Genomic DNA, 26,133 nt, shown 5'->3' with positions numbered 1-26,133 from the left:
TATATTTCAATCGCATATAGCGAACGGACATGATTTGATTTCAAATTGGCAGCATGCTGTGTATTTAAATGGTATGAGCCAGTCTAGATGTGTTTATTTGTTTGCAAATTGTTTTATCTGTATGTATAGGCCTTCAGTTTCTTTATGTTCATGTTAGAAGAGTGCAGGCTTCTGCAATATTTATTTATTTATTCAAGTTACGCACTGAGTTAATTGACAGGACTCATTTTATTTGAAATTACTGACTTTTCAATAAAAAAGATTATATACTGACATGCCTATCAATTGCATATCAATTATTTTTAGGCTCAATAAATTCAGATAATATTTGACCGTAATTTCAAACATTTGTCCGGTAAATTGAAAACCAACTGGTCACGCTGTCCAGTGCCAATTTTTATTTTTATTTTTTTAGAAACACTGACAACCAGATGCCAACCCATCAATCAAATAGTCCTACAATTTCAATCTCTCTGTAAAGCACTTTGGTCCAGCATTTGTTTTTAAATGTACCCACAAATAAAACTACAACTTCAAATAAGAGGAGTAACACTTTGAAAAAAAAAAAATACATATGAGTAAATGAACAAGCAGCAAACTTACCAGTAGCGCTTCCCATTCCACATGAAATCGAATATATATTTGCTTTTGTCATCTGCTCCTACACTCAGGGACAAAACTCCCCTGTACTCCGCCACAAAACTTTTTGGTTCGATGTATTCCTGTGTAAACACACCTCTCCCTGAAGAAAAGAAAGAAAGAAAACATTAACATAAGCTGCTACTTCTAAGACCACCAACCTCATTTATGGCTTCTTTTCAAAGAGACATTAAGACAGAGAGGAAGACCGACAACAACAATTTATAAGCGCCTTAAAAAAAAACAGAGTTAGTAAGTGCTGTTAATAAAAATTAGTGATGGCCAAATGAAGCCTCGTGAAGCATTTTCTGAGCCCACTAGATGGCGCTTTTGTTCATCAAAAGGTTGAAAGCACACTGAATTGCCATTCTTTGAGCCTCTTTCTTTAAGCAATGAGTGCCAACTAGTAGGCTCAGAAAATAAAGAACATGCTTCATTAGGCTTCATTTGGCCATCAATAATATAAATAATAAAACAAAATGTTAATGACTACAATCCAGAATAAAATGAAAAAATGAAAAGACTTAGAATTACAATCAGTTCATATAAGCCATACAATGAAAGCAAATCTTATTTTAAGAGGGTAAAGACAATGTATGGGTATATGGCATGTAGGTAACAAATTGGTTTACATTATTAAATAAATGTGGGTTTTATCTGGATGGGGTGCCCACATACAGTATCTCACATAAGTGAGTACACCCCTCCCATTTTGCAAATGTTTCATTATATCTTTTCATGGAACAACACTAGACACTAGAAATGACACTTTGATATAACTTAAAGTAGTCAGTGTACAGCTTGTATAGTAGCATAGATTTACCTTCCTCTGAAAATTACTCAGAACACAGCCATCAACATCTAAACAGCTGGCAACGTGAAGTGAGTACACCCCACAGTGAACATGTCCAAATTGTGCCTAAAGTGTCAATATTTTGTGTGCCAACCATTATTATCTAGCACTGCCTTAACCCTTTTGGGCCTTGAGTTCACCAGAGCTCACAGGTTGCTTCAGGAATCCTCTCCCACTCCTCCATGATGACATCATGGAGCAGATGGATGTGAAGACACTTTGCGCTACCCCACCTTCAGCTTGAGGATGGCCCACAGGTGCACAGGTGAGTTTAGAGCTGGATACATACTTGGCCAGTCCATCACCTTCACCTTCAGCTTCCTCAGCAAGGCAGTTGTCATCTACTAGGTGTGTTTTGGGTCATTATCAAGTTGGAAAACTGCATTGCAGCTCAGTTTCTGAAGAGGGACGATCATGCTCTGCTTGGAATTCAGGTTTCCCTAAATGAACCGAGCTCTTCAGAGCCGGCAGCACTCATGCAGCCCCAAACCATGATGCTGCCACCACTATACTTGACTGTAGGCAAGGGACAGCTGTCTTGGTGCTCTTTCAGCATGTGTGGCACCTTGGTGAAGAGCACCAAGACAGCTGACCCATGCCCAAAAGGGTTAAGGCAGTGCTAGATAATAATGGTTGGCACACAAAATATTGACACTTTAGGCACAATTTGGACATGTTCACTGTGGGGTGTACTCACTTATGTTGCCAGCTGTTTAGATGTTGATGGCTGTGTTTTGAGTAATTTTCAGAGGAAGGTAAATCTATACTACTATACAAGCTGTACACTGACTACTTTAAGTTATATCACAGTGTCATTTCTATAGTGTTGTCCCATGACAAGATATAATGAAACATTTTCAAAATGAGAGGGTGTACTCACTTATGTGAGATACTGTATATTACAAGCAGTACATCTGGTGAACATTTTTTATTTGCACAATCAACATTGAATCCTATCTATAATAAACTCTACACTTGCATGTTAATGTGTTAATTAATAGTAACATGACACTTTTTAACTTGAAGATGATTTAAAGGATTAGTTAAAGCAGCTGTAAGCGGTTTGATGGTTTGGGATAACTTTCTATAATTTTGCCCGCTCTCTTATAATGGTGCACGATTGATCTAATCGCAATCGCGATGTCAGGCTGTGCGATTACATAACCGCATAAAAGGCTGCGATTTGCAATTTAATGTAGGCTAAATAAATGTTAACGTGTGTGCCTGTGAACGTGACTGCCTCTCCTGTAGTGTGTGGAGTTTATTGACATCACGCCCACAAGCTATCCTGGCGTGTGCAGCCGGCGTGCAGCAGTGACCAACACAGACGCTGAAGAAGAGCATGAGCTCGACCATGAACAGCCTGAGTTGGTGGCAAAAAAAATGTCTGTTACATGGCGAAACTTTGGATTCAGGTATGGCGACGTTGAACAGACGTGCTGTGTAAGTGTAAAAGTTAAAGTCGCCACTCGAGACAGGACGTGGCGACTTTAACTTTTAAATTTTTACACAGCACGTCTTTCTGTCCAACGTCGCCGTACCTGAAAGACATGCTGTGTAAAAGTTTAAAAGTTAAAATCGCCACATCCCGCGGCAACACGACCAATCTATATCAGCACTCGAGACGGGACGTGGCGACTTTAACTTTTAAATTTTTACACAGCACGTCTTTCTGTCCAACGTCGCCGTACCTGAAAGACATGCTGTGTAAAAGTTTAAAAGTTAAAATCGCCACATCCCGCGGCAACATGACCAATCTATATCAACACTCGAGACAGCACAGGGAAAAGGAGGAAAAAGCATGCGAGAGAAAGCCGAGCCGTGTAACGTTAAAGACAAAGAGACAACTGAAAGCTGCCAGAGCCTCATAAAACAACATCCAAGCACAGTTAAGCAAACATCTGTAAGTGTCACAGGAAATCATGGACTTCATAACAAATGAAATATTGAGCAATTTTGATCGGGTTCGCCCACTTGACATGCTGCTGTGTTGTGCTATGGCGTGCTGGAATTTGTCATTTACGTGACAACGCCTGAACGCATAACACAGGCTCGCTCCACTGTGTGTACAGTGCCGTGCTGCGCTGCTGTGTGAGCAGCATGTTTGACTGTGCTCAGTCTGTTGATGGTCATTGACACACTGTCTGTCCATAACAATAACTACAGTACAGGCCAAAAGTTTGGACACACCTTCTCATTCAATGCGTTTTCTTTATTTTCATGACTATTTACATTGTAGATTCTCACTGAAGGCATCAAAACTATGAATGAACACATGTGGAGTTATGTACTTAACAAAAAAAGGTGAATAACTGAAAACATGTTTTATATTCTAGTTTCTTCAAAATAGCCACCCTTTGCTCTGATTACTGCTTTGCACACTCTTGGCATTCTCTCCATGAGCTTCAAGAGGTAGTCACCTGAAATGGTTTCCACTTCACAGGTGTGCCTTATCAGGGTTAATTAGTGGAATTTCTTGCTTTATCAATGGGGTTGGGACCATCAGCTGTGTTGTGCAGAAGTCAGGTTAATACACAGCCGACAGCCCTATTGGACAACTGTTAAAACTCATATTATGGCAAGAACCAATCAGCTAACTAAAGAAAAACGAGTGGCCATCATTACTTTAAGAAATGAAGGTCAGTCAGTCCGGAAAATTGCAAAAACTTTAAATGTGTCCCCAAGTGGAGTCGCAAAAACCATCAAGCGCTACAACGAAACTGGCACACATGAGGACCGACCCAGGAAAGGAAGACCAAGAGTCACCTCTGCTTCTGAGGATAAGTTCATCCGAGTCACCAGCCTCAGAAATGGCAAGTTAACAGCAGCTCAGATCAGAGACCAGATGAATGCCACACAGAGTTCTAGCAGCAGACCCATCTCTAGAACAACTGTTAAGAGGAGACTGCGCGAATCAGGCCTTCATGGTCAAATAGCTGCTAGGAAACCACTGCTAAGGAGAGGCAACAAGCAGAAGAGATTTGTTTGGGCCAAGAAACACAAGGAATGGACATTAGACCAGTGGAAATCTGTGCTTTGGTCTGATGAGTCCAAATTTGAGATCTTTGGTTCCAACCGCCGTGTCTTTGTGAGGCGCAGAAAAGGTGAGCGGATGGATTCCACATGCCTGGTTCCCACTGTGAAGCATGGAGGAGGAGGTGTGATGGTGTGGGGGTGTTTTGCTGGTGACACTGTTGGGGATTTATTCAAAATTGAAGGCACACTGAACCAGCATGGCTACCACAGCATCCTGCAGCAACATGCCATCCCATCCGGTTTGCGTTTAGTTGGGCGATCATTTATTTTTCAACAGGACAATGACCCCAAACACACCTCCAGGCTGTGTAAGGGCTATTTGACCAAGAAGGAGAGTGATGGAGTGCTGCGGCAGATGACCTGGCCTCCACAGTCACCGGACCTGAACCCAATCGAGATGGTTTGGGGTGAGCTGGACCGCAGAGTGAAGGCAAAGGGGCCAACAAGTGCTAAACACCTCTGGGAACTCCTTCAAGACTGTTGGAAAACCATTTCAGGTGACTACCTCTTGAAGCTCATGGAGAGAATGCCAAGAGTGTGCAAAGCAGTAATCAGAGCAAAGGGTGGCTATTTTGAAGAAACTAGAATATAAAACATGTTTTCAGTTATTTCACCTTTTTTGTTAAGTACATAACTCCACATGTGTTCATTCATAGTTTTGATGCCTTCAGTGAGAATCTACAATGTAAATAGTCATGAAAATAAAGAAAACGCATTGAATGAGAAGGTGTGTCCAAACTTTTGGCCTGTACTGTATGTCAGGTCAGGTCAGTGCCCCCCTAATATAATGTAGGGAAGGAAACACTGAATCAAGCAAAAAGACTCATGATACCATTTATTCATTACATTTTATTGTAATTATATTGTAATCGCAATCGCGATATTGTCCACCATAATCGCAATCGCACATTTTTATCAAATCGTGCAGCACTACTCTTTTTCTCACCTGATTAGATAGACGCAGTAGGGAGAAGGAGAATCTAAAACTCTGCTTACTGCAAAGCAGTGTGACTGAGGGATCTGTGTCACAGACCAAACACTATCAGTGAGCCCATTTACATGCACACAATAATCTGATATCTGTGAATATTCTAGTAATGTTAATAATCTGATTCAACACGTTTGCATGTACTTCTGTATGGTGTTAACAGAAAAAAAACGTTTACATGATTTAGTCAATAGTTGGATTTCTTTCCACAAGCAGATGATGGTCTGTGTGTGTTGTTCATTTCAGAGCATGTGCAAAAAAGAGGCAAGGGGATGGGGAGAAACATTCTGCTTGTGCCGGGCATAGTTGCATGAACGTAGATGCTACCTTCCGCGTATAACTTACAGTATATCAGTGTGGGGACTCACTGTGCTGTTCATGACAGCTCCGCTAGGCTCTCTACGCATGGTAACCATCGAAACGACGTCTGCCTGGTACTTTATCCTTGCAAATATATTGTTGATCTATTTTTAATCACTAAAACTATCTTAACTAGCAAAACACTTAGTTGTCTATTCTTTAATGATACGATGACACTGCATATCGCATAGAAAAATTTCAACTAATTGCTTCTGCTCGCGTTCTTCTCGTTTTATCTACATACGCTTTTGCATTTTGCTTATGCACAGATTTATAAAACAAGAGAAACCAGATTAACCCTCCCCAGAGGTATACTTTTTGTCATATCTCACTTTGTCAGTCAATTTGTTCCTAATGATGTCATGATTGTTTACTGTTTCTGTTTTGATTAGTGATTTTTAAAAATACTTGTGTATTGGGGTCCCAGGGGACCCCAGTCAAAAGCGCGTACAGTACAGGCCAAAAGTTTGGACACACCTTCTCATTCAATGCGTTTTCTTTATTTTCATGACTATTTACATTGTAGATTCTCACTGAAGGCATCAAAACTATGAATGAACACATGTGGAGTTATGTACTTAACAAAAAAAGGTGAAATAACTGAAAACATGTTTTATATTCTAGTTTCTTCAAAACAGCCACCTTTTGCTCTGATTACTGCTTTGCACACTCTTGGCATTCTCTCCATGAGCTTCAAGAGGTAGTCACCTGAAATGGTTTCCATTTCACAGGTGTGCCTTATCAGGGTTAATTAGTGGAATTTCTTGCTTTATCAATGGGGTTGGGACCATCAGTTGTGTTGTGCAGAAGTCAGGTTAATACACAGCCGACAGCCCTATTGGACAACTGTTAAAACTCATATTATGGCAAGAACCAATCAGCTAACTAAAGTAAAACGAGTGGCCATCATTACTTTAAGAAATGAAGGTCAGTCAGTCCGGAAAATTGCAAAAACTTTAAATGTGTCCCCAAGTGGAGTCGCAAAAACCATCAAGCGCTACAACGAAACTGGCACACATGAGGACCGACCCAGGAAAGGAAGACCAAGAGTCACCTCTGCTTCTGAGGATAAGTTCATCCGAGTCACCAGCCTCAGAAATCACAAGTTAACAGCAGCTCAGATCAGAGACCAGATAAATGCCACACAGAGTTCTAGCAGCAGACCCATCTCTAGAACAACTGTTAAGAGGAGACTGCACGAATCAGGCCTTCATGGTCAAATAGCTGCTAGGAAACCACTGCTAAGGAGAGGCAACAAGCAGAAGAGATTTGTTTGGGCCAAGAAACACAAGGAATGGACATTAGACCGGTGGAAATCTGTGCTTTGGTCTGATGAGTCCAAATTTGAGATCTTTGGTTCCAACCGCCGTGTCTTTGTGAGACGCAGAAAAGGTGAACGGATGGATTCCACATGCCTGGTTCCCACTGTGAAGCATGGAGGAGGAGGGGTGATGGTGTGGGGGTGTTTTGCTGGTGACACTGTTGGGGATTTATTCAAAATTGAAGGCACACTGAACCAGCATGGCTACCACAGCATCCTGCAGCGACATGCCATCCCATCCGGTTTGCGTTTAGTTGGGCGATCATTTATTTTTCAACAGGACAATGACCCCAAACACACCTCCAGGCTGTGTAAGGGCTATTTGACCAAGAAGGAGAGTGATGGAGTGCTGCGGCAGATGACCTGGCCTCCACAGTCACCGGACCTGAACCCAATCGAGATGGTTTGGGGTGAGCTGGACCGCAGAGTGAAGGCAAAGGGGCCAACAAGTGCTAAACACCTCTGGGAACTCCTTCAAGACTGTTGGAAAACCATTTCAGGTGACTACCTCTTGAAGCTCATGGAGAGAATGCCAAGAGTGTGCAAAGCAGTAATCAGAGCAAAGGGTGGCTATTTTGAAGAAACTAGAATATAAAACATGTTTTCAGTTATTTCACCTTTTTTTCTTAAGTACATAACTCCACATGTGTTCATTCATAGTTTTGATGCCTTCAGTGAGAATCTACAATGTAAATAGTCATGAAAATAAAGAAAACGCATTGAATGAGAAGGTGTGTCCAAACTTTTGGCCTGTACTGTAATTCTGCCAATGTACTTCTAATAGATGGAACTATTTACTGAGTTCATGGTTGCCATGAGTCCTAATTTAGACTTTTTTTTAACCTGTTAACAACTATGACTATATTTAATTATATTTAGTATGTTAAGAAAAGGCCCTACAGAATGTTTTCTGTTAAAGGTGAAAACAAAATTTGCTGTGGAAACTGTCAAGACATGTGGCTACACATGACAAAATCAAAATTTTTGATTTCACATATTTACCATGCCTTAATTGGTAGACAAAGCTGACTTGATGAAAAAAAAAACACTAAAATAAGTTTGACATTCATTTAACATGCTAAATATCAGATTTAGCCAGGATCAAAGCAAATGTTGTTGAAAATGTAGTTGTTCTGAATCCATTGGTACCAAGCATTTGATATAACTAATGTAGATTTTGAGATACAGACATTTCTGTATCATACTGTATTTAGTCACTAGTCACTCATTTTAGCCCACAGGAATACAATATAATATGTCTATAAGCTCTGCACAGTGTTAAAAACTTGCACTGTAGCCTCATTCTTTGACCAATTTGAAAAATTTCAATGGACTTGTACTCAGTTTAGTTAGTACTTTATGTGCTGTAAAGGAAATTATAAAATTCCATTGTGGACATTAATGGTTTAAAGAAACCAAATGCAAATTAACTAACTTTCCTAAAATAATAATAATCTTTGTTTTTTTCCCCTCAGATGACATGTACTACATCACTAGTAAAGTTTTGAGAAGAAACAAGTTAACAATTTGCTATGATAGTTGTTTCTTAAAGTAGTTTATTCTTGGGGTCCCCAGGACCCCAGTCGGTAGTCCATGTATATAAAATATGTCGGTAGGATGAGGTTAAACGGTATACATGCACTGAATAAATGGATTATTGGGCAAAAATCAAAGAGTGTCTGATTTTTCATAATCTGATAATGCCTGTTATCTGATAAAACATACTGCATTATGCTGTTTACGACTTGAGTATTCAGTTAACTCCAGAAATCAGATAATGATCAGTTTATTAGTGTGCATGTAAATGGGCTCACTGTGATCACTGTCAGAATATAGAGCTATTTAACACTTTCATTAACAAATACATAACAGAGTATCTTTAACTACAACTGTAAGGTGACTACACTAATAGAAACAAACAATGGTATACTGGATGAAAAACTTACCTTTAAATGTGTTAATAAATCTTCCTTCTAGGAAGGGTTTGTCTTCTCCACGAATAATGTGCTCTACAGCATCCTTATCAGGAGTCTTTCTCCTCCTCCTCTCAGTCATCTTTGCTGTAATAATGCCCAGACATTACAAGCTTTAATAAATGTCATGTCACATGGCTGTCCTTTAAACACTGAAACTGTTAAGTTAAGCTATATTTCATACCAAATCACATCAGATATTCTGTGTCAATATTCAACAGGGTGCAAGGGATCACAAAACTCAGTTTGGATCATATCAAGGTTTACTGTGTATTTATTTTTACACATAATCTTACATAACTCCACTTTCATCTGCCTTAAATGCAAAATATCTCCACCCAGACATGGCGAGTGGTGCTGCCGTTGTTGACAAGACAAAGCTCCCATTTTGAAGTATTAAACGGTATTAAACTGTTATAATAAACGTTTACCTGGCTGGCGAGTCGGTGACGCACGTCTACGTTAGGCATTTAACTATTATCAATTAGCCGATAGCCACATTTGTAGTCCGTTACGTTTATATATCTATCTGTTACGTTATCGATGAGCTAACGGCTAGTAGCTAACGCTAATAATAAAGCGTTCTTTTGAAGTATTAAATGATATTAACCCTATGGGCCCTAGGGGTTTTGGGGGTATTTTTACTGCCTTTACTTTTAAGCTCATATCACAGTCATTATAAAGGCTACATACAAATGCTATATCTTCTTTTTGGGCTATCCAGATTTGCCATCATTTCATGTCCTTCTATGTGCCTGTATTTTATATTAATTTTTATATCAATGAAAAAACAAATCTGTGTTACTAAATTCTTAAATTTTTACATGTGTATCACCATAGAAAGTTGGAAAATGACATATTCTGCCATATATGAAGAAGGGAGACTCTCTAGAATCTGGCAATATAAGAACCATGATGGTGGGACATTCTGTCACTTCACAGCTGTCCAAAACATGTGGTTTGTGCCAGGCAGACATGATTGCCAGTATTTTTCATTATTGCAAGAAATTCCATTGACTCATTCACAAGTCAAAAATGTGTTTTATCTGAAAGAAACATGCAATATTTACATCTAAGATCATAGAAAAATAGTCAGCCAAGTGCAATGATGTCCTCCAAGATAATATTTGCCACTTTGTTTCCAGACACCGAAGTTTGCCATTGTTTCTCAGTTTCAGTTATATATTGGGGGGGCATTTTGGGCATTGGGGGACACACATGTCCCCCTCAATGTATATGGTGACTACGGCCCTGTCAGCATGCATAATTAGGCTACAGTTGTCTGGCTGCGCAAAGGTGAAGTGGCTGGTCTTGCCATACAAAGTTTGATGGAGTGTCAACTGGACAATATGGAGATATTTGCATCTTGAAAGCCGGACTACAAATGTGGATAGACAGGGAGAAACACACGCAAGCCTAAGACGTGGTAAGATACGATATTCCTCACTGTATGAAGTGACTGATAACAAGATCTGTATAATGGATTGTAAAGAAATTCGTCAGGTTTTTATTTTGTAGACACTTGATCTGGATTTATAGCGTGATGGGATGACAGCACAATGATGTGTGTGGTGTCCCTGGAAAGCTCTGCTCCTGCGCTTTCATGTGATATGCGTGGCATTTCTGTGCGACCCTGCGTTCGCGAGTAATCCATCCAAGAGTAATGTGTGTGCAGAGCTGTATGAAAGCTCTGTTATACATAATTTTAGTGTAACTTTATCAATTTATTTCGCTGTGAAAACATTGGTCTACCGACAAGTACTTGGTCTTGTCGGAAAGCTACAGTTCTGCTGTTTCACGTGATATGCGTGGCTTCTCACTATAATGAAGGGTCACGGAGAAAATCAATAGAGAAGAACAGGTGTGAATTCGGACGCACTATGCTCGTTGGGGCCCACTATTATAATAAACGTGTACCTGGCCGGCGAGTCGGTGACGCAGCGTCTACGTTAGCCGCTTAACTGTTATCAATTAGCCGATAGCCACATTAGTAGTCCGTTACGTTTATATATCTATGTGTTACGTTATCTATGAGCTAACGGCTGGCAGCTAACGCTAATAATAAAAGGCGTTCTTCTTCGGCTCTTTGCAGCTCATTTTGCTTTGCCGTTCGCGTGCGTGATACATTGCACCACTATTTTTTAAAGTAAAATATCAAACAGTGTTAGTCTTACCTGCTCATTTGTTGGTTTCGGTCCAAAATGCCTGTTTATGAAGCCTGTTTCACCGTCAGCCATAGATTTCCGGTACTGAGCGGACATCTGCTGATTGACATCGGCTGCAGCCAATCACAGATCAGATCTGCCTGATTGACATCGGCTGCAGCCAATCACTGACCAGGGGTGTTCAGCCAATGAACTGCGCTCATTTTGTGTGTGAGTGGCGGGATTTTGTGTAAAGCTGGCATTGATTTGGCGCGTAATTGGCGAGACACACACACACAAAAAATGTCAGATTTATGGACTTATGGGGACACTTCAAGAAAAAGCGGGAGCAGCTAAATGGCAGCCTCCTGAGTGCTGCTACAGTGTTTGAATTATGGGGACACTGGAACTGTCCTCATAATACTGTGGTGTCCTGATAATGCTGGTATGTAAACCGATAAAAAGTCCTCACAATCCGGAGAAACCAACACACACACACACACACACACACACACACACACACACACAGACACATCTGGTTGACATTCCAAACATACAGCCAGCTGTCTTTGGGCCGATTTATGAGCATTAACCTCCTAAGTGAAAGGACAGGGTTTGTTTAATGGTGCAGGTGTCACTGTCTGTGGATGTGTATGTGTGGGTGTGTGTGACTGTTAGTCTGTTTCTCCAGTTTCAGCCTGTATAATTTCTCTAGATCTTTAACGCTGTGAGAGAAATGTAATTTCCTTTTGAAATTAGAGTGTCAGTGTTTGTTTTATTTGCTTTTCAAAACTTCACATACACACACGCAGTTTGTCTGTGATTCCAATCAATTTGTGTGTGTGTGTAGTCGGATTTCAATTTAATTGGCAAATGGCAACAATGTACACTCAGTCACCTGTAATATTTGACTCTGGTAATGTGTGTGTGTGTGTGTATATTTGTATGTGTGTTTATGGTCGCTGGATGCAGCCAGCCATGCAGCGCTGGTAAATCCCATGGCTGTCTTGGTCTTTACTCTCAGACGTGGACTGCATACAGACGTTCTTATTACGCACACCTACACACACACACACACACACACACACACACACACACACACAGACACACACACACAATCTCCCTCTCGCTCACTGTCTGCACACAGCAAAATCCCTGTGTCCACCACATCTCCTCTCACCTGATCCGTCTTTTCCTCCACATCCTCCTCTTTCTATCCCTTCTCTCTCGTCTGCATGTAATTGCTTTCTCTTTTGCTCTCTACTTTCTTCCACTCCTCTCCTTCTCGCTTTTGTTCTTCCCCTCATGTCTTTTTTTTCCGCCAATTTCTCCATCTCTACATTGACCTTTTCTTTACCTCTGCTAATGTGCATGAGAGTAATATCTTCTATATTATCTATCTATATTAGTACCGATATGTCTGTGAATATGTCACACTCACACGGTAGCGCTCCGTGTTCCCTGTGCTGCAGTGGCCCTCTGGGGACACTGGGCTAGAGGATAGAGACATGCTATACATGCCTATGTGTGTGTGTGTGTGTGTGTGTGTGTGTGTGTGTGTGTGCGCTTCCTCACGGGGGGAAGGGAGTTTCTATCAGTGAAGGAATTTTTTTTACTGTATGCTCCGAGGATTGGATCTTTGGGGATTTGGCTGTGTGTGTGTGTGTGTGTGTGTGTGTGTGTGTGTGTGGGTGTGTTGCTGGAGGTAGCAGAGTAAATGAATAGGTCCCAAGTGAATTGGTGAATTGTGAAGGCGTTGTTATTTTGGGTGGAGGATAGCTGTGAGACAGGTGAATACTATCTCTTTCTCTGCCTCTGTTTATCTCCTCCTGCCCCTCTCTTCCTTCCATCAAATGTTAATTGACCATTAGGCACAACTCATAATGGTTGATTGATGATTTAAATATCACCTGCCTGATCACATCACAACCATATTTGTTGTTGTTGTTTTTGCTCATGTGTCATTTAACAGCAATTGAAAGTGTTTTGACAGTGAAGAAGAAGCCCATTAGATCTTTAAGTGGTCGTGCTGTTTTTTTAATCTCTTAACTGTCATTTAAAGGTCCAGTGTGTTGGATTTCAGGGATGTATTGGCAGAAATGGAATACAATATAATACGTATGTTTTCTTTGGTGTATAATCACCTGAAAATAAGAATCATTGTGTTTTCATTGCCTTTGAATGAGCTGTTTATATCTACATAGGGAGTGGGTCTCGTTGCACGCATTGTTTCTACAGTAGCCCTGAAAGGACACACCAGTGGCTCTAGATGGGGCCATATATGTTTTCATGTTGGCCTCGATAGTAAGCCGCCTGCCCGTGACAAAGCGGTGGAAAAATACAGATTTTTTTGGTAATGTGAAACAGCTTTATTCTGTGTTTTTACCGGTTTTAATCACGTGGTGCATTTGTTTTGGAAAGGAAAGACCTCCGCTTCCGGTTAAGACCCCCTGAACAATAAACACTGATGGAATTCTAACCAGGAGAAGTTTCAGCTGGTTGCAATCTGCAATCCTTACCTCTGCCTACCACTAAGTCCCCCTCAATCTTACACATTGGACCTTTAATGTCAAAGGGGAGGGCAGTAAGAAGGGGTTTAACCATTTTATCCATTCAACATTTTTGAGATACTGACAGTTCACAAACATTTCTTTCTGAAAATATTAATTAGTTTTGTTTGAAATAGTTTAGCACATCAGACTGAGGGTGTAGGGCATGCAGCAGCAATGAAACACTGTTTTCACATGGATCAGAGAGATTAGTGGCCAGCTATGTTATCTACAGTCGCACAGACCAATGTGTGTTATGTGTGTTAAGCCATCATAACTCCATGTCAAGCACAGCAATGCATTAACACTTCAGTGCTCAGGCTTTTGTTACAGTATGGCATGTAAGATGGTGTCTTATTAGGAAGCTGGGGATGTGTAAATTGAAGGCTATATGTACATGTCAATAGATAATGTCAGTAAAGCCAGTCCTCTGTCCATGCTAGTTTTGCTGACCCTCCATGACACACATGTACACTCACACACACACCATCGCTCTCTGTCTCTGCCTCTGCCTATATCTGCCCCCACTGACGTCCTGTTAAATAGAATGTAATTAGCTGCTGAGCCAACAACACAGCCCAGAGACACCGGTCATAAATCAGCTGTGTGTGTGTGTGTGTGTGTACATTTTAAGTGAGTCTTTGTATGTAAGTGTCAAGTCAAAGTGTTTGCAGTTGTGTGGAAGGAAGATGAAAACAAAGCGATAGTGTGTTAGTAGCCAGACAATGTGTGTGACCTGTGGTGCTTTCTAACAAGAGAGAGACACATGAAGGGATCGAGGGGCAGAGAGGCAAGGACGGATGAAGGGATCAATACATGTAAGGAAGGCTGAATGGATGGGTGGATGGATGGGCAGAGGAGAAGGCAAAGGATGAAAGAATAAAAATAATGAGTGGGGAGGGATAACATAGAGGGGCAGAGACGGGGGTGCTTGTGGAGCGAGGATTGAGAATGAAGGTAATGGAGGAAGGGGAGGGGCAAATTAAAGGATGGGGGGTGACAGAGGAAGAGCTGATGGATAGAGAGATGGAGTGGATGGATAGAAAACAAGCGCCCTTCACTTTGGGGTTCGATTGAAATAGATCCACTCGGCCAAATCCCTGGCCACTTGTCATTAAACGCTACCAATTAGGTGGCGTGTGTGTGTCTGCCATGCTTGAATTGTGCCATAGATTAAACCAGTCAGGGTGAGAGAACATAATAAGAGGGTTATAGCTAGCGTATATCAATGGATGCATGTTACAAAATTGATGTGGCTGATGGATTTAAGGGATGTATTACAAAAGCATAAAGAAACAAACAAACAAAGCTAATACATGTGTGCCCAGAGAGCAAGTGGGAATCTCCGGCAGCAGAGTATCTGTGCATGAATCCATCACAGTCTTGTCTCGTCCTGCAAGCATCAGCACTGCCGCAGCCGCATCAGCCTGTTGTTTCCATTGTTGCACAGAAGTCAAATCCCTCTTGAGCCTGATTATAATAAAAATTAAGCCACAGTTTGGACTATTATTATTTTTAAAATACAGTAAATCCTTACACCTGAGCATGTGTTTTATATAATCTACTGCACATGTATCTCATGCTTCATTTTAGGTTTGGAGCATCCAAGTGATACAATAAGAAAACCCGTAATTGCTTTTGATCGCGTTCGCTGCAATATATAAACGCAGCTTGCTCACAATAGAAAAACCAATTAGTTGTCTCCTTGTGGAGCTTTGTTTCATACAGTATATGCACTCACACACACATGTTCGCAGGCACAAGCACACACCCACACATACAGATTCACACACAAATCTCCTGGGAGAGCTAGTCAAATGGTGAAACGCTTCGTCGTTCTGCGGGTCACTGAATCCACATCCCTCTTCCCCTCCCCTCCCTCCTCTCTCACTGTCCCTCCCTCTCCTCTATCTCTCTCCCTCTCTCCCCCTCTCGCTGACTCTCATTTCTGTAACCTGCTGCAGTTAATTGAAAGCCAATGGTGTGAGAATATGGCTCTTTGACAGAGAGTGTGTCAGGGCACAAGGTCTTCTCCCTCTCTCTCTTGCTCTTTTTATAATCATAGAAATATATGAGAAGATAGATTAAAGCAGAACAGAGCAGGAATCCCTGCCAGAGCAGTTTTAGAGCTCTTTTATTTCATCATATCGCTAATACTGCTGCAGTGTGTCACTCAGTTTGTCAGAAAATTTGCCTGGTTGAATCGGGGCTTCATAGAAAGCAGAAAAGTACATATCAACACGTATGAATATGTCTTTTATTATTGAGAATACATCATGTTAAGTGAATTACTACCTGCAGATGAACTGTCCTTGGGTTTCCCGCAGATCATTTTCTCCTAAGCGTTCTCCGTCTTTCTGCACAGCCAGGGTTACTGTGTATTATACTGATGCTTTTATCAAAATGAAAAGAATGCATAGTTACCTATCCATCTATATATTATATATGAGAAAGGCACACTGGGAGATGACTGTAGTGTTTGATAGTGTTGGAAGTACTCAGATTGAGTAAACGTACCAATACCCCAGTGCAAAAAAAATAGGTCACGCATTGGAAATTTGACTTAAGGAAAACTACAGAAGTTTTATCAATTAAATGTGCCTAAAGTGTCGCATTAGTGCATCAACGCTTAAGTAGCATTTTACTCTAGTAGCTGTTAAAGGATGGAGCGAGTTTTAACTACTTTATATACAGTTTGCTAGTTTAGACCATTGGTTCCAAACATAGGGGTCAGGCCCCTCAAAGGGTCACAGGATGAGTGTGAGAGGTCGTGGGATGATTAATGGAGGATGGAAAAAATCTGATACACAAATCTTTTTTTACTTTTCTCTAATCTTTTGATCTTTTGCTTTTTTGGTGAGATATTGGAGAATTTTACCTCCCTGTGCTTCCAACAATAATTAAAAACAAGTACAAAGTTTAGATGGGAAATATATATGTTTTTTTTGTCATAAACTTTTGCAAGTAAACTCTTGAACTTAAAATTATTAAGTAATTATTTTAAAGATATTTTGGGGCTTTTTGCCTTTATTTAAAAGGACAGATATGGCATGAAGGGGAAAAAGAAAGAGGGATGACATTCAGCAAAAGGCCATGGGTTGGAATCAAGCCCACGGCTGCTGTAGCAAGGATACAGCCCTTGTACATGGGGTGCCTGCTCTTACTGGGTGTGCTGGTAGGCACCCCCTTAACAGTAATTATGATTGTCAGATTAGTGGAGTAAAACAGACATTATTTCCAACTTAACTGCCGTCAAATGGATGTATGAAGTAACATTAAATGGAAATACTCAGGTAAAGTACAAGTATCACAACATTATCCCGAAAGAAGTATTTCTTCAACTAGGGTGACTATGCAGTAGACAACCCAAATACTTTTTAAATTGGTGCTACATGACCAGAGAAAACAGAGAAGAGGGCTGTGGCAAGAGGTAGAAAATCAACAGCTACCAGAACGTAATGCACTGCACTGGGCCAATAAATGCTCCTGCTGGTTGGTGACATAATGCAGTTTGGCCGTTTTTTCCAAAGGAAGCAATGTGGCCAGCTAGTAACAAACAGTCTGAAAACATTTTAAATGAGAAAAAAGGCAATGCAGTGACTTAATCTTATATTTGATAAGCATGGCTTAGCTTTTCCTTTTGATCTCAGTATTTTCAGCCTATGTTTTCACAATACACGAAACAGTATGGCACCAACCTCTTGTTCACAAACTCTCATATTACAGCCAAACAGCGCACTAAAATATGTTTCTGAAGAGAAACAGGCAATAAAATAACAGAATCTTGGTGTATATTTGATCCGCACTGCCTAGTTTTAGTGTTAAGTCTGAGTTTGAGAGACAGAGAGGGAGGTGCAGGTTTCTTTCTGGATCTGCTTCTGTACTCTTAGTGTCTGTGCTGGCGGGCACATGGAAATGCGAAAATACAATCTGTAGTTTGAGCAACAGCCCAAGATCCAGCGAAATCTTGAGCTGAGAGATGTGCAGGGAGATCTGGGTGCTCGTATGATGGAGGGAAGTTTACCACAGATCATTTACACATACTACCCACATACTTATGATTCAAGGCTGCTTGAAAATCAGCAAAGTATCCCTTTAAGTACAATACTTGAGTAAATGTTTCTTTCCACCACTAGTGCTTAGTATTAACTGTCTCGCCTTCAATATAAATTCCTTTAATATAGATTAAAATGCAGTCTGTTACATGGTGTTTCTGCTGGGAGAGACAGAGAGTTAGAAAAGGGAGGAGAAAAACTTTGACACCAAAGATGGTGTGAAGTACCGATGTGCTGAGAGAGGAGACAGGAAGAACCTGCTGTGTTGAAGCAAGAAATGAGATAGTGAGGAGAAAAGGAGGAGGAAGAAGTGAGGCTTAGAAGTTGAAGTTAAAAGGAGGGAGCGAATAAGGAGAAGCTGAGTGCAGAATAGAGGGATTATATAAAAATATAATTTCTGGTGGCTCCTTTTGAGCTGAATGCTGCAGCAGGGAACTGAGCAGTGAGGAAGCAAATGAACCACTCCCCATCCAGATGTTGCTATTATGTAAACACCAGTGTGTGCATGTATGTCTGTGTGTGTATATGAAGGATGTGTAATTGAGCTCTATTCTGCAATTAGCATATTTGCCATGGTTGTACTGTGGCAAACTGCATTTAATTATAGACCCATGTGTGCATGCAAACGTACCAACTTAATGTCCTTCGTCATCTCCTTTTATCTCTCTATTTAAACTACTTCGTGTTTATGATGTTGTTTTTACAGTTTTAGAGTGGAGTGTATAGTTTTAACAGATTAAAACAGACTGATGGACTGGCTTCTCTCCTTTCCTCTTTGTCTCTGCTTTCCTCTCTCAGAGCTGCACAAAAGTTGAACTTAGCGTCCAAGAAGAAGAAGCAGAAGACCGCTGCAGTCACGGCCCCAGTGACATCATCGTCACCGTCATGTGACCCCCCTCTGTTCCCCACCAATTTCAGCTCAGCCCTGTTGATGGCCCCTCCCCCAGCCCCGCCCTGCCTGCTCCGTGCAGCAAACAAAATCAAAGATACCCCTGGGCTCGGAAAGGTAAATGAAAAACCCCTTTTATTTGGCTGTAGTGTTGGACGCAAATCCTATATGTCTTTCTTAAAACTTCTAGTTAGTATTTCTTTTAAATTCAAGCAGAGAAGTAACAAAGACTTTCCAAAATACACTTATGTGTCACTTTTTCATAAAGTGGAGTATGTATGTGCTGTTTTTTTTGTAGTCTTTGGTAGCTGGCATGATTTAGTGTATTTTATATCACAAGTAGACTGACAGTTGTGTGTTGATTGTGTTGCCACTAATGTTGGATGCCCGGCTAAGGTGCCTGACACGCACATTTACATGTGCACAAATATTCCACTATTATTCAGAGTATGACAACACTCTCAATTTGATATGGGTCATGTAAACAGCATATTCCATTTGGATATTCTGAATTAGGCCTTCTTTTGAATGTAGCATTTTCTGATTAAGACATGCAGGTTATGCCGTTATTATCAGGATTTCGGAACATATTTTGGACATTTGGAATATGTGGCTCGTGGATGGGGTCCACAGGCCTCTTTCCTGTCTACTGTCAGCTCTGTGCTTTGTACACAAACGTTGGGGTATGATGCATGCCCATAAGAAAAGCCTCCATTTGTGAAAGGGGAAACATACCTGCTTAGAAACATTATGGAAGACTTGGATATCAACAGGTTTTTAAATATGCGGGAATATTGCAATGCTGACCTTTTCAAGAAGGTGACCCAAGGAATGGAAGAGGGAGGCTGTCATTTGCATGGTTGAACAAGTCCGCCACCAGTGGAAAACATGTCTGTCTTGATGAAAAAGAAGTGAAATGAGAAGCTGTTCCAACCCTTCCACTTTTCCATATTTTGATATGATATACAACATGTTGGGGGACGTTAATTAGTGAATGCACTGCTGTATGTAAATGGGAGTATTAGTAGGAATATTGTCTTTTTTAACATAAGGGCAAAACCTGAAATATTATATTGAAATATTTTGGGCAGTCAGTGAAGTGCCTGAATTGTTGTTTTTCGACTGGCTTGGAGTTACTTGGGTAGATCACTTGAATCATATCTTTTTCAACCATTCAGCAAACATCTCATCTCAGTTAAGACTGTCAGACACATTTTGTATGTTATAAAGTTTGTTATGATAGATGTCAGCTCATCTTCCTTGGCTTGATTCTAACACGTCTGAAGACGTACCTGTAACGTATCATTTGAAGCCACAGCAAGTTAAGCGTTTTATTTATTTCATTACCTAGCCAAATCTGTGTCAGTCAGTAAAAAAGTTTCTGTTTTTTAAGTGATTAGTTTTATCAGTGGTATTAGTATTGGCATTAGTGTATCAACGTTGCCAGGTGTACAATAATTATTATATTTGTACAATAATTTGGCCCTCTGTGCGATGTACGATCAATAATCCCAAAAAAGGCCAAATGTACGATAATTTGACCATTTCATGAACGTGTGGTTGTAATCAGTATGCCAGAGTTTTTTTTGTGAGCCCTGAAGGCATCTGTTCCCATGTGACATGTTTCCAGCCAATCGCACATTGCTTGGCGTGAGATACGGGTGACGTTTGTCTCTCAACAATGAGCACTATTGGATGAATGGTCAGCTGTACCGGCCTCACGAGGCGCTAGGAGGACCCGTCAGGAAGTCGAGCGAGAATGAGATTCAAAACAGAAGCAAGGAAAATGGAAAAAATGTAAACCAAAAAAGTAAACACTAGAGTGACTATATTTGCCTGTAGCGCACAGTAGGATTGTTATTTTAGCTATGACGGATGTACGATGATTTCCCTCAAAATACTATAATTTTGAGTATGTCTTATTACAATATAGGTCCATTTTGTGGAGTATCTATGGAGGCGCTGGTGCTATGACAAAAAAGCGTTGAATTTCATCAATAATTTTATTTCAAAATATCTATACGTGATAGTGACATCATTTTGTGATTTGGTTTTATGCACTGAAAAGTTCTGAAATATTGAACTGTGGTGTTTTATCATGACCTTGACCAGTTTATCTAAATGTGTCCTACTGGCATGTGTGTGTCACCTCTGCTCTACCATACCGGAATGTAGCCTAATGGTTACCACGGTAACACATCTCAGGCTGACAAAAGTCATCTGTCACCGTTGCCAGCGGTTGATGAAACATGTGTGTTGGGGGTGTGGGGGTGTTTCATGCTTCTCAAGTGTGTGCAATATTGATCGTCCATGTAATGAGTTTTTAGTGCCCCCTCCTCCACAGTTTGAGTGAGAGGCTCACTGATTCTGTGTGTGTGTGTGTGTGTGTGTGTGTGTCCTCACAAGAATGACTATGGAGGACAAAACCAAACAGACATCAAACAGCCATATCCATTACAGACACAGAGAGGGACCGCACACATGTCCTGTTGCGTTTTGGTGTCCATTTGAGTTCAAATATAAACTGTAAGAGTACATTACAACAAGCTGTGAATATTGTGCCATTAGCTCTCCTCTATCTGTTTGTCTGTGTGTACTAGTATGTATGTGTAACAATAATGTTGGACAGCCGAGAGTGAAGATGTGGACAGAAATGAGAGGAAAGAGGAGCATGACATGCACCGATGTGCTACGTGCTGTAACCACTCAGCCACCAGGGTGTTCCCCCACTTAAACAAGTGGTGGAAAGTAACTAAGTACATTTACACAAGTAATGTCCCTAAGTACAGTTTTGAGGTACTTGTATCATATCTGATTATTACCACTTTCTGCTACTTCATATGTCTACTCCTCTGCAAGTCAGAGGGAAATATTATCCTTACTACTTTTATTTGATAATTTAGTTACTTTCAAGGTTATGATTAAGTATAAAATATCCGTCCATCCATTTTCGTAACCACTTATCCTCTTGAGGGACACGGGGGGGCTGGAGCCTATCCCAGCTGACACTGGGCAAGAGGTGGGGTACACCCTGGACAGGTCATAGAGTCACCGATTTACCTATACCCAACCTGCATGTCTTTGGACTGTGGGAGGAAGCCAGAGTACCCAGAGCAAACCCACACTGACACGGGGAGAACATGCAAACTCCGCACAGAAGGGCTCCCTCCTGGGATTGAACCAGGAACCCTCTTGCTGTGAGGCGACAGTGCTAACCGCTACACCACCGTTTCACCCAGAATAAAATATATAATCAACAAATAAGTCATGATATTATTATGATAGTGAGAATGTATTGATCCTGAAGGGGTAATTCACAAGCTGCCCAGCAATATATACTGTAAATACTTGACATTAATTAACTGGCTTTTAATCTAAATTCCACAGAGCACCATTGTTGTGATTTACGTCTGTCTCATGATCTTGCTACTTGTTTCGTATTTTCTGTAGGCAACATATCCTCATACAACTGTTCATATGATAGCCTACGAATTAACGCCCCACAAATGATGTTATGTACTTAACGTAAAGTTTCCACTTCACGTTAAGTACTTCAAGTTACAGAGGTTAAGTTTAGGCATGTTAAAGAAACATGGTGACAGTGTTCTTTAAAATGACTCAAAGCTCAATCTGGTCCAAACACTGGTCTCCTGGGGAAGGTCCTATGTTTTGTGATCCATCCACCATCCCAACCTCCATCCTTATGGGACCACTTCCTTCTTTACCCCTGTCAACACATTGGTCACGTGATCTCACCCATCCCAAATTTGTGGGTTATACATAAATACTGGCTCATGGTTATGAAGCAAATGTACAAATTTTGGTGCATTCGACTTGTAGGAAAATATACAAAGCATGAGAACTGCTGCCTTCAGATAACAACAAATATTGAAAATAAGTTACTTTTTAACAACTGATAAACTGTTAAAGCTGCAAAGATAAAGCAGTCATGATATAGCCATGTAGTAGAAATGCCTTCACATGCATAAGCATTTTCTACTAGTCTTCAAATTTCATATTTTATTTGTCTCTTTGTGCAACTGAGTATTTTAGGTGTAGTTTTTTTGTTTCGTCCCTCCTTTGAGCCTCTATCTCCGTTTCTCTCCATATGGAGGTGACAGATGTCCCCACTGTTGTCAGGGAGACAGATTCACACTCACATATTTACAAGCTCACTCACACATATAACAGCCAAATTATACTGACATTATATGCTCCTACACTAAAACCCCATATACAGTGTACATTATAAACCACATACACACGAATCCTCTTCACACAGTCTGCGTGTGTCTCTCGGTTTGACTTCTGTTTCATTCCTCTATGATCTGTGATCTTGTGATAGAAGTGATTAGCTTGTCTGGCCCAGCGCGCTGTGTACAAATGCCTGCTGCTACGACTGTTTAATTACAACTGTCAGGACAGCCCCCTTTTCACAGTCATGTGGACATCTCACAGTAATCATTCTGGTGTGATCTGTGATATGTGGACCTTTGATGAAGGTGTCCAGACGTTTTGCTACATCCCGAATTTGTCTTCCTGTTGCCTTGCTGGCAGCCTGCCCATCCTGAATCAACTGTGACAAACGGAGAAGAAAAATCTAAATGACACATTGTAGCTATGTGTCTTTAAGCCATTGTTAAAGGAGCAGCTTTATTTTTTGGGAAATGCGCTTATTTGCTTTCTTGACATGACTTGAGAGGGGGCAGCAACTAGCTAATCTCCCGGTCAATAAATACTCTGGAACATAAGCCTCATCAAACGGCAACTTGTTTTTTTTTTTTTACACTACAGTCTGTGTGCAGATTAAACAAACAAGATATGATGTGTAAACTAAGTGAATCTGGGGATTTTGTTGCCTTTGGACAGAGCTGGGATAGCAGATTCCAGTCTTCATGCTAGGCTAAGCTAAGCTAACCGTCTCCTGGCTTTATCTTCTCAAATTTTAAAAGCTAATTTTTAGATTCCCTGTTTATCCAGTGTTTCTGACATGTTTGCTGAGGTTTGGAAATAAACGGGGAATAAAAGAAGGATAGGATACGGTACCAAGGCAGGAAAATATTCTGGTATTTGGAACATAACAAGCCTCTCCTGTGAAATCAATCGAAGCTTGCCAAGAGTTAATCAACCACACACACACACACACACACACACACACACACACACACACACACACACACACACACACACACACACACACACACACACACAAACATATGGGGAGAAAATGGCTGTGGTGACATTTCTCCAGTAAAAGTCACCTGCAGTGGGGGTCGGCTCCCTGCTGAAATGGCATTTGCACACATTCACGCTCACACACATGCACATGGGCTTGCATGCTCTCACAAATTCGCAGGATTATAGTGTACAATGAAGGATGTCAAGGAAGCAGCAAAGCCCCTGGTGGAAGTGTGTACGATACATCCTACAGAATACATGGGCTTGTCTGCGAGAGAAATGGGGGGTTTGTGTTCTCCCCGATGTTAATATGGCAGAAAACAGATTGAGACATCACATTTAAAGCCAGGGGAAATCAACCTGCACAGGTCAGATGTACTGCTGTGTGTGTGTGTGTGTGTGTGTGTGTGTGTGTGTGTGTGTGTGTGTTATAGAGAGAGAGAGAGAGAGAGAGAGAGAGAGAGAGAGAGAGAGAGCGTTTAGCCTTTTCTATCCAGGGATGTCAAATTAAATAGAATCCCTCAGTGGACCTCTCTGACTGGCGTCTGTATCTCAAACTCCCCTCTGTTATTTCTATACGCGGTGCTTCTCTACATGTTGTTGGTAAGCTCCGTTTCACTTTAATCAAATCAGCCAGCTGGGAGCCTTCCATTCAGACCCCTGACTGCTGGGGGAGATTTGTATCAGTCAAGGAAATTAAGCTGTGTATGCATTATCACTTAGAAAGCCAACTACGGAGTTACACTGAAATACATTAGAGACCAGATGCCACTTTTTTGAATCTGCCAGATCAAAACCAAAGATATGAAAAATACTGAGGATGTCAGCAATTGAATAAAACCAATGTTCTTCTGTAATTGAGATGGATATCTTATTTTCTTACGACTTCCTATGCACCTTTATCAACTATGAGCTTCATTAAAGTTTGCAGACTGAATCAGTGAGCTGTCATTTAGCAGCAGTTGAGATAGACTAATGTATGTATGTATGACTGCTAAATTATGGAGTTAGGAGTCTTATTTCCCGCCTAAATTGCATGTACTGACTGTCATTTAACTTTACAGGAAGAATACGGCCCAGATGGCAGTGTCAGACTGTCCGTCTGACTGTCCACCACTTTGATTCAGACTGAATCTCAATCTCAAAACCAATATCTCAGCAACTACTGACTTTATTGTCATGAAATCTAGTACAGTCATGTTGTTGTTATTACCAACATTGTTTTCCTTTGTTTGAGGTTTGACTGCTGCAGCAATACAGAGTTTAAGTCTAAAGTCATTAGTCATTAGACCAAGCAATGCAAACAAAACATTAGCAAACCGCAGTCTGCCATTGTTGATGTTGTTTTACGCGTAAGCTTAGCTCATTACACGGAGCAATAATTGGGCATGCACAAACTGAGAGACTACATAGTTTCCCAAATGCTCAATTTCACATTTTCACTGTAGACTGTACATGAAGATGGACGACATGACAACTCCCAAAAAGTGAAGCCAAAACATTTTGATTACCCCCTGGTGGCTGGCTGCAGTACAGGTCATAAACCCGCCGCCTCCATGTTCGTGGGACATGGGCCAAACTAAAAACTCCAAGTACACATCAAATGAAATATTCGCAAAAATTGTTTCCGTCATTTTTGGCAGTTTTCATCACCCTGATATGTGTATGAGTGTTAATTTCTTGATATGTTTGGTTATAACTAGTAATTTGGTGGTAAAAAAAAAAAAAAAAAAAAAAAGTTTGATGTCGTGATTAACAGCTGTGTGCCAATCGTTATGCTTGCTATCTTTGGCGCTGCTCGTGACTGGTTAGGCAGGTGTATCAGCAGAGACTCGATCCCTGTAGAGATTGCTACTGTGTACACTCTGGCTCCATATGGCATCACCAGCGCAAGATGGTATAGGCCATATCCAGGGTATTTTGGCTTCATTTTTGTACAGTAGGGGTCAGTGAAAACACGTCGTCCGTTTTAATGTATGTAGAGGAAAATATCAGTTTACAAAAATATCTGAACACGTGAAGACAGGATCTCAATCACTCAATCTTCTTCTTCTGCTGTGGTATAATGTCTGGAGAATTAGAGCTACCTACTCTATGAACAAACTTCTAATATTCACTTAACAGAGGTGGATGGAAAAGTCCATAAAT

At 40.8% G+C, this 26,133-nt stretch overlaps 2 protein-coding genes across 2 annotated transcripts in view; one reads left to right on the top strand and one right to left on the bottom strand.

Annotated features, from left to right (window-relative positions):
* LOC125900842 (uncharacterized) overlaps positions 1–11,821 on the bottom strand; it is a gene marked incomplete at its 3' end in the record, with an annotated part of 29,813 nt that extends 17,992 nt beyond the window's left edge. Inside the window, 3 exon segments of the mRNA XM_049596103.1 lie at positions 604–742; positions 9,144–9,257; positions 11,345–11,821. Of these exon segments, the coding sequence (XP_049452060.1) occupies positions 604–742; positions 9,144–9,252 (248 nt within the window). The 5' untranslated portion in view covers positions 9,253–9,257; positions 11,345–11,821.
* kif26ba (kinesin family member 26Ba) overlaps positions 1–26,133 on the top strand; it is a 212,748-nt gene that overhangs the window by 134,504 nt on the left and 52,111 nt on the right.

The sequence above is a fragment of the Epinephelus fuscoguttatus genome, linkage group LG2 (assembly GCF_011397635.1).
Source record: "Epinephelus fuscoguttatus linkage group LG2, E.fuscoguttatus.final_Chr_v1".
NCBI lineage: Eukaryota > Metazoa > Chordata > Actinopteri > Perciformes > Serranidae > Epinephelus > Epinephelus fuscoguttatus.
The sequence above is the reverse complement of the archived record's forward strand: the minus strand, read 5'-3'. Positions and strand labels throughout refer to the sequence as shown.